The following is a 14,210-nucleotide window of genomic DNA, read 5'->3' on the forward strand; positions in this document are numbered from 1 at the left end:
GTTGTTTTGCTAAAACAACAGAACTCAACTTTGTGTTTTCCATAATTGTCATTTATAAGAGTATAGTTTATGAAAAACTGAGACACCAATCACAATATACATAATACATGATCATCTAGGTCAAACTGATAGAAAATAGTGCCTCTCAGAACTAGATTGTAAATTCGAAGCAAACAAACAAGTGGCCAAAATTCTGCCAAACATAAAGACATAATGGTAAGCAAAAGGTGGTACCAAAACACAACAAACTGCTGGGATGGAGGTGGTTTGCATGATATAATTCTTTATTGCGAAAGACATACATCTTATAGCATTACAACAGAATTGAACATGGATATTAATTACAAAGCTAAATATAAACGGCAAATTCTTACAAAGACATCTAGCAGATGTAAATACAAAAGTATAATGATAGTAAAAGAGGAGAATGACGATGCAAATTACATATTATAGACGTATCTTAGTCCAAGAGCTTTACAAATAATTTTTAAGTTACATAGTTCTTTAATATTGTTCACACTCAATAGTTTTATCAATTTGAACATGGAGGATTTACTATATAATGAAGTTTAAGAGTAATTTTTGACAATGAAAATATAATCTTTTTATTTTTCAATTGGTGCACTACCGGTATTCTTAAGTTTAAATGCGCTTTTCTATTCAATGCCATAAAGTTTGCTATCAAAATTAAGAATTTTCATGTCATACAAGCTTGATGATTACCCAACACCGACAATGCGTCAGATGTCCTTTGTAGCCCAATAACATCATTTGAACCAATTCACATCAACTAATTACAAGCTGTGAATATCTCCAAGCAGTTTAGTATGATGTCAAAAAGCAGAGTCTTGAAATCATTTCGAGGAGTTGTGACGTTAAAAAGTTGTACATATTTATTTTAATCTAGGGGATGCTTACTCCTCCTAGGCACCTGATCCCACCCCTGGTGTGTCCTGAGGTCCGTGTTTGCCCGACTATCTATTTTGTATTGCTTGTAGGAGTTATGAGATTGATCACTGTTCATTATCTTCACCTTGCATATGCTATTTTACATCCACTGAATGTTTGTTGGGATATTTGAGAATTCACATTTGATTTCCAACATTTTTGCATATAATGGGGCACAATATATGTGCACCTGGAGTGTCTCTTTCACGGCAGATAGTGTTGCTTTAATAAGGCTGGAAAATGAGTATTTGATATATAATTTACTGGATCTAGCAACGTTGTTCGTAAAAGTTTTTTGTAGTGGCTTTTATTTAGAATTCAGTATCTGTATACGGTATCTCAAATTCGCTCCTTCCATTGAATTGGGTTGTAAATATATTTTAACCCTTTCTCTACCGGCACATTTTAGGTTTTTAAAGACCAAATGACAATATTTTTACATCAACTTAAATCTCCATGTATCACGATTTGGGATAGGCATATGGCATATAATTTTGTTAGGAATTCGACAGGGAATAATTTCATATAAAGTCTGTCAAGGTATCCCATGACCTCAAACATATATACGGGGTCAAAGGTGCACATTTTTGGATTTTTTCTCTCAGAAATATATATATATATATATATATATATATATATATATATATATATATATATATTACGACCCCTCTCACTAGATTAGAGTCAAAAATAGGAAATTCTAAATGTATGAACTGATGTGCCCTAGAAAATACTACAACAACATCAAAATGAAATTAATCAATTTTATTGACAAATATTTTCGGTTGCCAAGTAACAGCACTCATAGTATAATTTTGACCATAATTTCTTTTTCTGCATACATTCGACACAATTTAAACATAATTACATTGACTGATTATTATTAAATGTCACATTATTTTGTAAAAATATAATCTTTAAATCAATCTTAATCATTTTAAAAGGTTTTTAACAAAAAATATGATGAAGAGAATTAACCCTTTCTCTACCGTACCGGTCAATTTGACCGATGGCGCGTAAAAAACAAGACTACGCAAAATGATTGCCTCTAAATCTTTGAAATTACGGCCATCAGATATATGATCTATATATCATATTTTTGGAAATGTTCTCTATTTTTTGACTATGTAAAAATCAATAAAGTAAGTAAAGCCATTAGATTAAATAAAAACATTTAAAGCGAAGGATGGCTCCGTCTAAATATGACGCAATGGTTCGTTACAAGGTCATTTTCCCGTATTTTTAAAATATATTTTTGAAAAGCATATATTCCCTGCTTTCAGAAGATATACAAATTTTTAATGTCTGGCAAAGTTATCAGAAAATAGCAATTTTTTGCACATGTACGTTTTCTTACGATTTTATTTGTCAATGTTTAAACATATCGTCGTTTTACCTATATTTATATATGGAAATAGGAATAAGTAAATACAGCCTATAAAAGTAGAGGGAATTTACTTTTTAATGGGCCCTTATTCGTGTTATAATTTTCGATAGTTTTTATATTACGATAAAATGAAATCGGGGCATGCTGCGCGGTTTTCTTTAAAATTAGCGATAAAACGTCACTAAAAGCGACCGACGCGCGTTGCACATTGAAGTGGTGAAAACTATAAAATTTGTATTGTCCTCTTTTAGTAAATTCAGTACCTTTTGATATACTAAAACAATATACACATATCTATGATATAATCAGCCACGTGTTCTCTGCTTTTTCTTTAAAAGCATAAAACCAATATTGGTATATAACAGTTACACAACCTACATGTAACTTCATAAAACACCTATTGAGAATGTTACATCGGCAGGGTAAATTTAAAAAATATATATAAATAAAATACTTCAAATTCAGATATAAACGTTATATTTGTTCGGAATAGTAATATTTTCCCCTGCGAGTGTAGCAGAGTGCATAATGAAAAAAGAAGGATATGCATCATGTGTGTGTCAGTATTATGTCTAGCATATACAGGGGGGGGGGACTGAAGAAATTCGGATTAAAACCTACAGGGTCCAGCGAAAATACTGCAACTCTGAGGGAAAATATATGACCCCAAATACAAAAGTAGAATTGAATTGGTTCTTCATGGTACACAGTGTCTAAATCCCCTTGCATGGTACTTTGATGAGGTGAGGATGTAGTCTAAATTAGAGAAAATCTAGGCAAGATCGTAGCTCATAGCATACCAGTACCAGCATGTATGGATCACATGTAATTTATGGTCATAAGCTACTAAGTGTATATAAAATGCATGCATTTGGATAAAAGACAAATCTATATGGGTTTTTTCATAAGCCTGTCATAATCAGACTTTGATTGATGTTACGCACCCCCACCCCATTTCAGCCCATATACACATTTTGTTTATATTTCTGTTACAATATTAAGAAAATAATTCAAATTATGATAATAAATTCTAACATTACAATGACGTAATATGTGTTTTCCAAAATAGTATGTTTTCTTTTCATAGAAAGATATTTTTTTCTATAAACATGCAACAATCCTGAAAAATAGCCTTCTCACTAGCGGTCATGAATGTCCAGTCTGATTAAAACCACCCATCCCCCTTTTTATTGTACACTAAATCCAACCCCTTCTTACACTCGAGCGTCAGGTGAGGAGAAAATTATGGAAAAAGGAGGGTGTTTATCAGAAGGATTAAAACCGGACCAGGACAAATTAAATGATGTCAGCTCTTAATAAACAATTGTGTTATTCACTTGATTTAGACATCATAAAATATAAATATTTTCTTTAGGAAACGACAAATTATGGCATTAAATCGCGTTAATTAATCGTGAATCTTTCATAAAATGACAAAACTGCGATTTTTTTTATAGTCGGCCTATGTGGCTACATCAACTTACATGTACATGTTTATACTGAATGCATTACCGTTTTGGGTCATTCTGCAACAGGAGATCAAGTGCATTTTCTTCTGAAATCAGGTCGTTTTAAAGATGTAAAATACAAACCTTCGCTGTGACAGTCACAGTGAAGCTGTGTTGTTTTCGTAGAAACGGAAATACGTGTGTTTCCCGTGCACACTTTCAGAAAACCCCGCGATCCCGATCACGGAAAAATAAAAAATATAGGCCTATAGGCTATATGCAAACTTCGTTTTAGTTTTCTGTGTTTGGCAGGGGGGAAATATTACTATTCCGAACAAATATAACGTTTATATCTGAATTTGAAGTATTTTATTTATATTTTTTTAAAATTTACTCTGCCGATGTAACATTCTCAATAGGTGTTTTATGAAGTTATATGTAAGTTGTGTAACTGTCATATACCAATATTGTTTTTATGCTTTTTAAAAAAGCAGAGAATATCTGGCGGATTATTTCATATGTACATAATGTATGTGTATATTGTTTTAGTGTATCAAAAGGCACCGGATTTACTAAAAGAGGACAATATAGATTTTATAGTTTTCACCACTTTATTGTCGCTAATTTTAAAGAAAACAGCGCAGCATTTCCCAATTTCATTTTATCGTAATATAAAACCTACCGAGAATTGTAACACCAATAAGGGCCCATCAAAAAGGAAATTTCCTCTACTTTTACAGGCTGTATTTACTTTTCCCTATTTCCATATATTAATATAGGTAAAACGCCGATATGTTTAAACGTTGAAAAATAAAATCGTACGAAAACGTACATGTGGAAAAAATTGCTATTTTTTTTATAACTTTGCCAGGTATTAAAAATAATGTTTATATTTTCTGAAAACAAGGAATATATGCTTTTCAAAAATATAAAAAAAAATATTGAATTCATAAGGAAAATAAGAAAAATATCGAGGAGGGAAATGACCTTGCGACAAAGCGTTACGTCATATTTAGACGAAGCCATCCTTCACTTTAAATGCTTTTTTTAATCTAATGGCTTTCCTTACTTTATTGATTCTTACATAGTCAAACATAGAGAAAATTTCCAAAAATATGATATATAGAGCATATATCTTATGGTCGTAGTTTCAAAAATTTAGAGGCACTCCTTTTGCGTAGTCCTGTCTTTACGCGCCACAGGTCAAATTGACCGGTACAGTAGAGAAGGGGTTAAAATGAAACGTGAATTTGAAGAATTTCGTGTTTTGAAAGGAAAGTTTAGATATTTTGTTACAAAATGGGGAAATAAAGTCAATTTCTTCTAAAACACAATTGTAATAATGGGCCTCTAACCCATGGGGCATGTACTGTTATCTTACGCACCGTTGCGTTAATATCGTTTTCTAAAATTTTGATTTCAAGTACAATTCTTGCTTGTTTTGAATCGTTTATTATTCTTATAGAGACCAGGAAAACCAAAAGGAACAGACTGGCCAAGTCTATAAACGGTATGAAGAACTACCCAATACATGGACAAGAAATTGCGTTCAAGGTAAATGTAACGTTCCTTATTTCAAGACTAGTTACACATTGAAGTGCATCTTATTCTCCGTATTTTCGTTCATTTCAGAATACAAACCAAAGACACCAAGAAGGATTCCAGATAAGCAAGTTTTATTCATTTATGAATAAAGAATGATTTTTCATATGAAAAGTTCCCCTTTAACATATTTTAAAATAATTACTTTCAAATTTCATTTGGATATTTTTCCTTCCAGAAAAGGACGATGGTATCGTGGTGCAAATGATGGTATTCATCATCTTCATTATACTTACTTCAATTAAACAGAGGCATGAAGAAAGACCACCAAAAGAATTAAACAAGAACACCGAGTTAAATCGAACGTTAGCTGAGATTGATCACCCACATATCGCTGCTGGTATCCTGAAAGGTGTCCGGCAAGAAAAAAAAGCAAGTACGAAGTTTAAAACTAGCAATATACTATTCGTGAATAAAACATGATGTTATAAATAATTTTGTTACAAATACTATTGCATGTTCACTATTAGTGAAGACTACCAATGCTGCACTTTCAGGTGAGATAATACATATTTAATGAGCACCTTTAAACCTTATCCCACAACCTTGTTTGTAATCAACACTGGTATCATTGTCCGATTCCCATACCTGTTACTCTGCGGGAATAAATATATCCTCTTCGCATATCATTCCTAGAAAATAATAAATACAGGTATTTGATTGTGTATAGAGATGTATTTTTCGTTATCTTACTGCTAAATAATATCAAACATTGGAACCTGCTACTAAAACACATAAAACTTGCGAAATATTACTTGATCTACCGTCTTTACATCGGATTCGATGTTACTATAGTTCAATTTCCGGTACTCCATTTCATTAAAGAAGTATTATATTGCAAAATACTCGAAAATAAATAGAGATCTGAAATTCCATTGAGTGACTAAAATGTTGATAAATGATATTAATTTTGAATTCCCAATTCATTTTGGCCCGTTATTTGAGAAATGAAATACTATATAGACCGCCAATACAAGGAAATATAAAATTCCATATTTCAAAGACTATTGGATCTCAGGCAATCGGAAAACGCAGAATTATGATATTATGATTGTGTACCTATAATAAATGCAGGATACATTTACTCTTTGTAGTTATGATCAGAATTTTTTCGTTTAAATATTTAAGTAGATAATATAATATGAATAGAACTAGCTTTACATATCTTGCATGTTGAAAGTTGCATTATAATAATGATAAATTATAATTCCATATTTATATAGCACCCTTTTCATACACTATGTACGCTCAAAGGTGCTTTACAATGCATATATACCGTACAACAGAATGTTATACACATAATACATATACAATAAATAAAACAAAATAAAATAAAAGCTGTACCTATCCTCATTGTACATATAAAACATGAAAACACAAGATACCATAAATATGCTAGATAAGAATAAACATCAGTTTCAGGGCGTATTAAAATAATAATAATAATGAAATACACACACGCACACACAGCATATAATGTCTCAGGTATAATACATTAAAACATACAATTCTTCTTTTTTATATAAACATCGCAGAATGCTACTCGAAAGCTAAGACACACAGTCTTTAGTTTTCACAGTTTTTCCCAGAATCTAACCTACACGCATGACTGAAATGATAGAAACTAGTCCTGGAGAACTTGATGGAAAAATGTGTTTTCAGTGACTTCTTGAATGCACACAGTGTTCTACAATCCCTTACATGTTCTGGAAGGGCATTCCACAGTTTTGGAGCTATTGTTCTGAAACACCGACCTCCGTATGTTATGGTTTGACTTTTTGGAATAACTAAAGTGACTGATTGTTTTATAGACCTAGGATTTCGGGTAGGCTTATATATATCTAGTAATTGTTTGATATAAGTTGGACACTCATCATATAAGGCTTTGTAAGTATAAGTAAGTATCTTAGATTGTGTCCTATACTGCACAGGTAAGCAGTGTAGTTCTCTTAGTATTGGAGTGATATGGTTGTAACGAGAGGTCCTGGATATGAGACATGCGGCAGTGTTCTGAATATGTTGGAGCTTGCTCAGGACTTTCTTTGGAACACCAACCAGGAGAGCGTTACAGTAATCTAACGTGACAAGAGATTTAGTTGCTTCTGTTGTTAAATATTTTCTGGTGTGGCCTATTTGCCGCAACTGTGCATAACAAGATCTGCTGACAGAGTTCACTTGTTTCTCCATATCCATCTTGGAGTCAAACATGACACCAAGATTTCGAACGCAGGTTGAAGAATTAATTTGTGAGTCGCCTACTGCCACTGAAATGTTTCTAATGAGGTTTGCATTACGATCAGATGCAAATACAGATACCTCGGTCTTATCCGTGTTGAGTTTCAACATATTGTCATGCTTCCAAACACGATGTCATACAGACAAACCTCAATACGATGTAATGTATTTGCCTGTGTAGCTATGCCCCTAGGTTTAAAAGACAGATAAAGCGAGAGTCATCAGCTTAAAAATGGTGATCAAGTCCATGATATCTACAGATGGGACCACTTGGTTTTGTGTACATTGTATAGAATTTGGGACCTAGCACTGATCCTTGCAGCACAATGAAATTCATTTTCACTGGCCTTCACTTGGCACCATCTATGCAGACCGTTTGGTGACGGTCACTGAGGTAAGAGGATATCCATCCTAGTGATTTGCCTGTTATTCCGAACAGATGTTCAAGTCGGTGCAACAGGGTAGTGTGTTCGATAGTGTCAAATGCAGCGGAGAGATCCAGCATCACAAATATAGTGACATCATTTTAGTCTAAAGATTGTAGTATATCAGAATGTACCTTCAGTAGTGCTGATTCCGTGGAATGGAACTGCCTATATGCTGACTGGTGTTCTTCATGAAGGTTATTTAATGTCAAATGGTTTTCAATACGGGAGTTCACTACTTTTTTCAGGACCTTTGAAACAAAAGGCAAATTGGGCACAGGTCTATAGTTCTTAAGAGTATTTGGTTCAAGATTTGCTTTTTTCAGAAGAGGTCTTATGTGTAATTTTTTGAATACTGCTGGTGTACTTGCAAATTTAAGCGATAGGTTTATAATGTTTGTCAGAATTGGTAGAAGTTCTTGCAAACAAGATTTTAAAAGCCATGTTGGTATTGGGTATAGCTCACACGATTTATTAGGTGAATGCTTGATTATTCTCTGTACCCCCTCCTCTGTAACAGAGGTGAACTCCTCCAGGAGAGTCATGGTCGTGTCTACGTCTGCCTCGAGATTGTACGTACATATTTCAGGCTGATACTTTGAATTTATATTATCTCTTATACACTCTATTATCGTCCCTTTACCCTCTTCTGTTTGAAAATCAATATTCAAAGAAAAAGGTTAAGTGATATTTCAATTATATGTTAAGTGTTATAAACCAATTTTGACGGTCATGCGAGAGTTGGAGGATGTTTTGTTTTCTTTATAATGAAGCACAAATTTGTTTGCACATCGGTTACTTCACGGAGAACAGATTTAAAAAAAAAACCATGAAAAATAACGCGTCGTAAAGTGATGGCAATCCATCCTTGTGCCCTAATGTCGCAAATTTTAGTGTAAAAGAATATTAAGTAGCCACATATCATTGTAATTATATTCACCCATTATACTATTTGTAAAATAGCAGCACATGATACATATAAAAATCCTAAAGAAAATAAATTTAAAATACGACGCTCAGGATGTGTGCAAAGGGAATTCTGATCTGGCTATGTGAGGATGGGGTGTGTAAGGGGTGGGGAGGGAAAGGACTGTGCCCTTATTTTTGACAACGATCTGTATACATTATTTCCATATGCAAATAAAGATATATTGGGTGACTAGCCACTCCCTTAGCTTTTATAGTAGTAGTCAACAAGATGGATACAACATGAAATAAAACTCGAAGGTTGTAGGAAAATTGAGGCAGTTCCTCTTCACACAATACCAGTGCAACGATTTAGGATTTTAAAAATTGGGTGAAATTCCATCTTTTTAAAATGATATTCAACAAGTCAACTTTAACTTAGACCCCCCCCCCCTCCTCTGAAAAAAAGCTAACAATGCTGAGCGCCTGGGTTAGAAATATTTCAAGTAATACTTATCTATATTTCTCTTATTTCCTCAGAGAATATTCTCTGAAAATTATCACATAAGACCAGCACACATAAAGTGACAGGAAATGACATATACAGCAGTTGTTACAGTCAAAACATTCGAATTCACAATGCAAGGTTTGTAGTCTTAATCAGCGTGCATTGAAATGATCTAAGCTTTTGCCGCGCACGGGTGGGACCATTTTCAGCACCGACTTCCTCGAAATTTCAACTTCTAAGTTCATTTCTATTTCATTTAGTTTTACTCTTATTGTATCAATTATAATGCTAGATATTTGGTAAAGCGTATTCAAAACAAAAGTACGAGGTCTAGATCGAAACGTTTACAAAGGGGGACATAATTAGGGCTTTCCACCTTCCTGTGGAAAGTCCTATTGCTATTGTTCTGTTTATTATTATTTTCCTGCCGTCAAAAAAAGGTTCGTCTTAAGACTTATCGAAAAACTTCATTGTTCATCATATAGTACTTCTTGAGAAACGAATACATTTCACCCTGCGTAATTGAACTTTGACCCCTTACGGAGTTATTGGACCTTTCACAGAAATCATTGTTATCGCTACTACTTTTTAACCGTAAATGTTAGGAGGATGAAACCTTTGCTAATGCATAGAGGGTAATACTTATCATTTCCATTAGTGGAACTCTTCAAATTAAAGGCGCGTAAAGTCGTGCTACCGGGATAACATAATGTAAACACATTACTTAGGCATACGTAATATGAATTATGGTATCGAATACATATTATAACCGACTGCAAACCACAACACTTATTACAATTCTAAGGTCAAATTTAGGAATTGATTATTCTTACAAGAAAACAGACGAACTTATTAAACTATGTGAGGAAGAGAAGCTACTAAATTTGCCAAATCTGACCGATATAAAGCGTCAATCGCAAGAAGAACTGTGAAGAGAAAAACCTATATGCACATCCAACACAAGAACTTTTCTTGTAATTAATGTGATGAATATGTTTTTAAAGTTATTCTGTCAGACTATGAAGACATTCTATTTTATCATACAATTAGGACAGGTTCATATGGCATGGACTTTGTAATCGTACACGTACACCCACCCACCCCCACCCCCGTCAATTTCCATATTTTAGAACAAGTTATATACATGTATATGCCAAACTGCATTTTTTAAAGACGTTTATAACACTAATAACACACCTAATGCGTTTCCAAACTGCATCTAAGCTAATTTGAAAATTACAAAATATTGATGGACTTGGGTGTCCAGAGAACATCGCTGTTTGGAATTTTTAAAATAGGTGTGGTAGTGTTTAAAAAAGACATGTAACATCTTTAATAAGATAGTGTTAGAATATTTGAAAAATGCAGTTTGACTAATGGTAATTTTATTTTAAAATACACCATGTATTTTAACTTTTAAAAAGGGGGGGGGGGGTGATATGACCGTTTCGTTTATGTCCCAGTAATCTCGCACTTGCTCGCGAGATTTGTGCATTTTCTTACCAATGACGCACAAGAGTCATCAAAGCGCGATAACTCCAACGAGCTGGTAATGAGAAGTATTAGTAGAAGCGAAGAATTTCAAATGAAGGGATTCGGTGTCCCCTAAAGGGAGTTAATGTCTCTTTATGTTTTGCGATTTATTCGTAAAATTTGTGGAACTTTGAGAACGGTTTGTCGTAGAGACATGGGACCAACTGAAATAGGATCATTGACCTCTGACCTTGAAAATTAGGTCAAGGTCAAAGGTCAAGGTCCTCAGAACAGAAGAAAAAATAGCACTTTTTATACTCTCTTTCCTGCTTAAGATAGCGCTGAAATATTCTATGGATAAGTATTGACTTATTGTTTGGTTCCGATAGTATGCATTATAACTTTGAACTTTGATCCTTCTGTGAATTTCAGAAACTCGCGTTGAAAACCTTGTTATCCTACTTAACGGAAAGTCATAGAGACACGGAACCTTCGCTAATGAATTCACAGTAAAACCCTCTTGCATAGAAAAATTAAACGAAGGGATACGAAAACCCTTAAGCATAGTTATTGCCCCTGAAAGTCTCAATTAGCATTATCTAAGCCTATAACTTTTATATTAATATAGATAGAGACATGGGGCCACTTGCATTGAGACCGATGACCTTTGACCTTCAAAATGAGGTCAAAGTCAAAGGTCAAGGTCATCATCATTTTTTTTTCATTTTCAAGGTCTTTCATAGTATTTTTAGCATTGAGAAGCTAACCAAAAGGAACCAAAAACCCCTAAGCATAATTATTGCACCTGAAGGTCTTGATTAACATTTTTAAAGCTTATAGCTTTTACATTAATATAGATAGAAACATGGGATCACTTGCATGACGACCGATGACCTTTGACCTTCAAAATGAGCTCAACGTCAAAGGTCAAGGTCATCATGCATTTTTTTTTTCATTTTCAAGGTATTTTTGGGTTTCCTACATCATCTTGAATATTCTTTTTTTTTTTTTTTTGTTAATCATGGTAGGTGGAAAGCCTTCTAATTGTTCTCGAACAATTAGGATCACTAGTTATTAGTTCAATTTTTTATAACTCATTTAGCTGATAAGAGAACAATGAGCGGGTAATAGGCCTGCAGAAATTGCCGTTCCTGATTTAAATCAACATATAGCTTCCACTTTTGGCGCAGAACTTTTATGTAAGATCCGCTTTTTGAAATTAATTCAACTATGTACCTGTGATCCGTTTACTCATTAAAACATATCTGCACGGTTAACATTTCAAGATAACAGTGTATGTATGTATAGAACTCGTTTTACGAAGAAAAAAAAGCTGGCCCCATTCCTCATACTATTCATGTACTTTGATTACTATCGGTAAAAAGCAATTTAAAACAGCAACTTTTATCGTTATGAACAAAACTGCGTTAAATTATATGTCTAGATTGTATATATAATAAACATTAAATTAAAAGAAGAAGAAAAACCAACAAAATTAAATATTAACGCAAGTGCTTTTATTCTATAAACTCCCAGTCCGTGTTGAAAAATGTTTCCACTCGTTCGTGGCGATAAGCTTATATCTTTCCTCCGCACGCTCATTGCATTTTGACGTTAAATGTTTTGACTGTAACAGATGAACATCATGGATGCTGTGTACATTGTATTTTGTTTGCCGGTCTTTGTGTCATTAACCAGACAATATTATTTGAAACTGGTTCGAAATGAATATCTTGATCGATGTTATTGTTCATTCACCGATGAAAAATCGTCGATGTGGCTGACATTTACATTGCTTATGGATTGAAGGTGATATCCTTGTACAACACACACAGGTTCCCCGTCCACAAACCCTCCCAGTTACGAAATAAATCGCCAATGGAATTGTTTTGATGTGGTGTCTCTTGATGTCATAAATTCGGGGAATCAGGAACGATAATCGGGTCACGATTTTCTATTCCGAGTACCTCTTGGAGATGATATCGTTATTAGTCCCCTACCGACGAAGTCGAAGGGGACTTTAAGTTCGCACTCCGTCCGTCCGTCTGTCTGTCAGTCCAACGAATCAGTTTTCCACACCGTTTTCTCTGTTTTTGCATATATTTATTTCATATTTGGTACTTTGCTTTGGCAAAACAAGTTACAGATCAAGTTCGAATTTCGTCTTGATTCATTGATTATTCACCAAGTTATTGTCCTTGAACTTAGAAAAATAGCATGAGTTATCAGATTATTGATTTTTGTTGTTGTGCTTCCAGATATTCAATTGATATTTGGTACATAGCTTTATCATAACTTGTTACAGATCAATTTTTGATTTTGTGATTTTATGCAGAGTTACGGCCCTTGGACTTCGAAAAATAGTTTGAATTATCAGTTTTATACCCCGTCGTGAGACGAGACATATTATGTTATGACGCCGTGCGAGCGTGCGTCCGCTTGGCTAGCTGGCTGGCTGAGGTCGCTTTTTCCGGACTTTTTTCTTTAACAGATGCATTGATAGCTTTTAAATTTTGTCACAATTTCTCCCTCAAAACGCGTAAGAGTGAGTTTGCTTTTCACCTGGATTGGTGCAGCATGGTCTACTTTATGGTTGATAGTGGGCCAAGCAGTTTTCTTGTTACAAACTTGTTACAGACTTTTTTGTTACAAACACAGCTATTGCCCTGACATTTATTCACAAGCTTTCTCTCAGAGGAATTCAAGTCCGGTTTGCATTTCAGCAGGATCGGTCTGTCCTTCAGTTACCTACTTTAGGGTTAAATGTAGGTCAAACTAATTTCCCGGCTTTCTTTCATTATGGATACAGATATTGGCCTGAGATTTAGTCGCAACCTTCCTCTCGGAGGAATACAAGTTCAGAGTGCATTTCAGCTGGATTGTCTCATCCGTTGGTGACCTACACTAGGGCTAAAAGTAGACAAAACAGTTTTACTGACTTCTTTTCATTAGGGATAACTATTGGTCTGAAATTTCGTCACAAGCTTCATCTTGGAGAAATACAAGTTCAGTTTGCGTTTCAGCTGGATCGGTACACCACTACCTACATTGGGAGTAAAAGTAGGTCAAACGGTTTTCCAGATTTTTTTCTGTTATGCTAAACGTATTGTCATAAATCCTCCTTTCAGGGAAATGCATTATCAGCTCACATTTCAACTTGATTGTGTGTCATAACCTACCTTAAGGCTTCTCTATCCACAATGTGTGTGGTATCAATTTAGAGTGCGTAATGCGCTTACAGGTTGAATTCCATTGTCCGCGGGGCGTATATGGTACGG

At 34.3% G+C, this 14,210-nt stretch overlaps 1 protein-coding gene across 1 annotated transcript in view; it reads left to right on the forward strand.

The window, feature by feature from the left end:
* LOC125677459 (uncharacterized) overlaps positions 1–14,210 on the forward strand; it is a 63,401-nt gene that overhangs the window by 6,141 nt on the left and 43,050 nt on the right. Inside the window, exons 2-4 of the mRNA XM_056161013.1 lie at positions 5,249–5,337; positions 5,416–5,452; positions 5,564–5,761. Coding sequence (XP_056016988.1) covers positions 5,249–5,337; positions 5,416–5,452; positions 5,564–5,761 — 324 coding nt within the window. The remainder of the gene's footprint in view (positions 1–5,248; positions 5,338–5,415; positions 5,453–5,563; positions 5,762–14,210) is intronic.

The sequence above is a fragment of the Ostrea edulis genome, chromosome 3 (assembly GCF_947568905.1).
Source record: "Ostrea edulis chromosome 3, xbOstEdul1.1, whole genome shotgun sequence".
In the NCBI taxonomy this organism is placed as follows: Eukaryota; Metazoa; Mollusca; class Bivalvia; order Ostreida; family Ostreidae; genus Ostrea; species Ostrea edulis.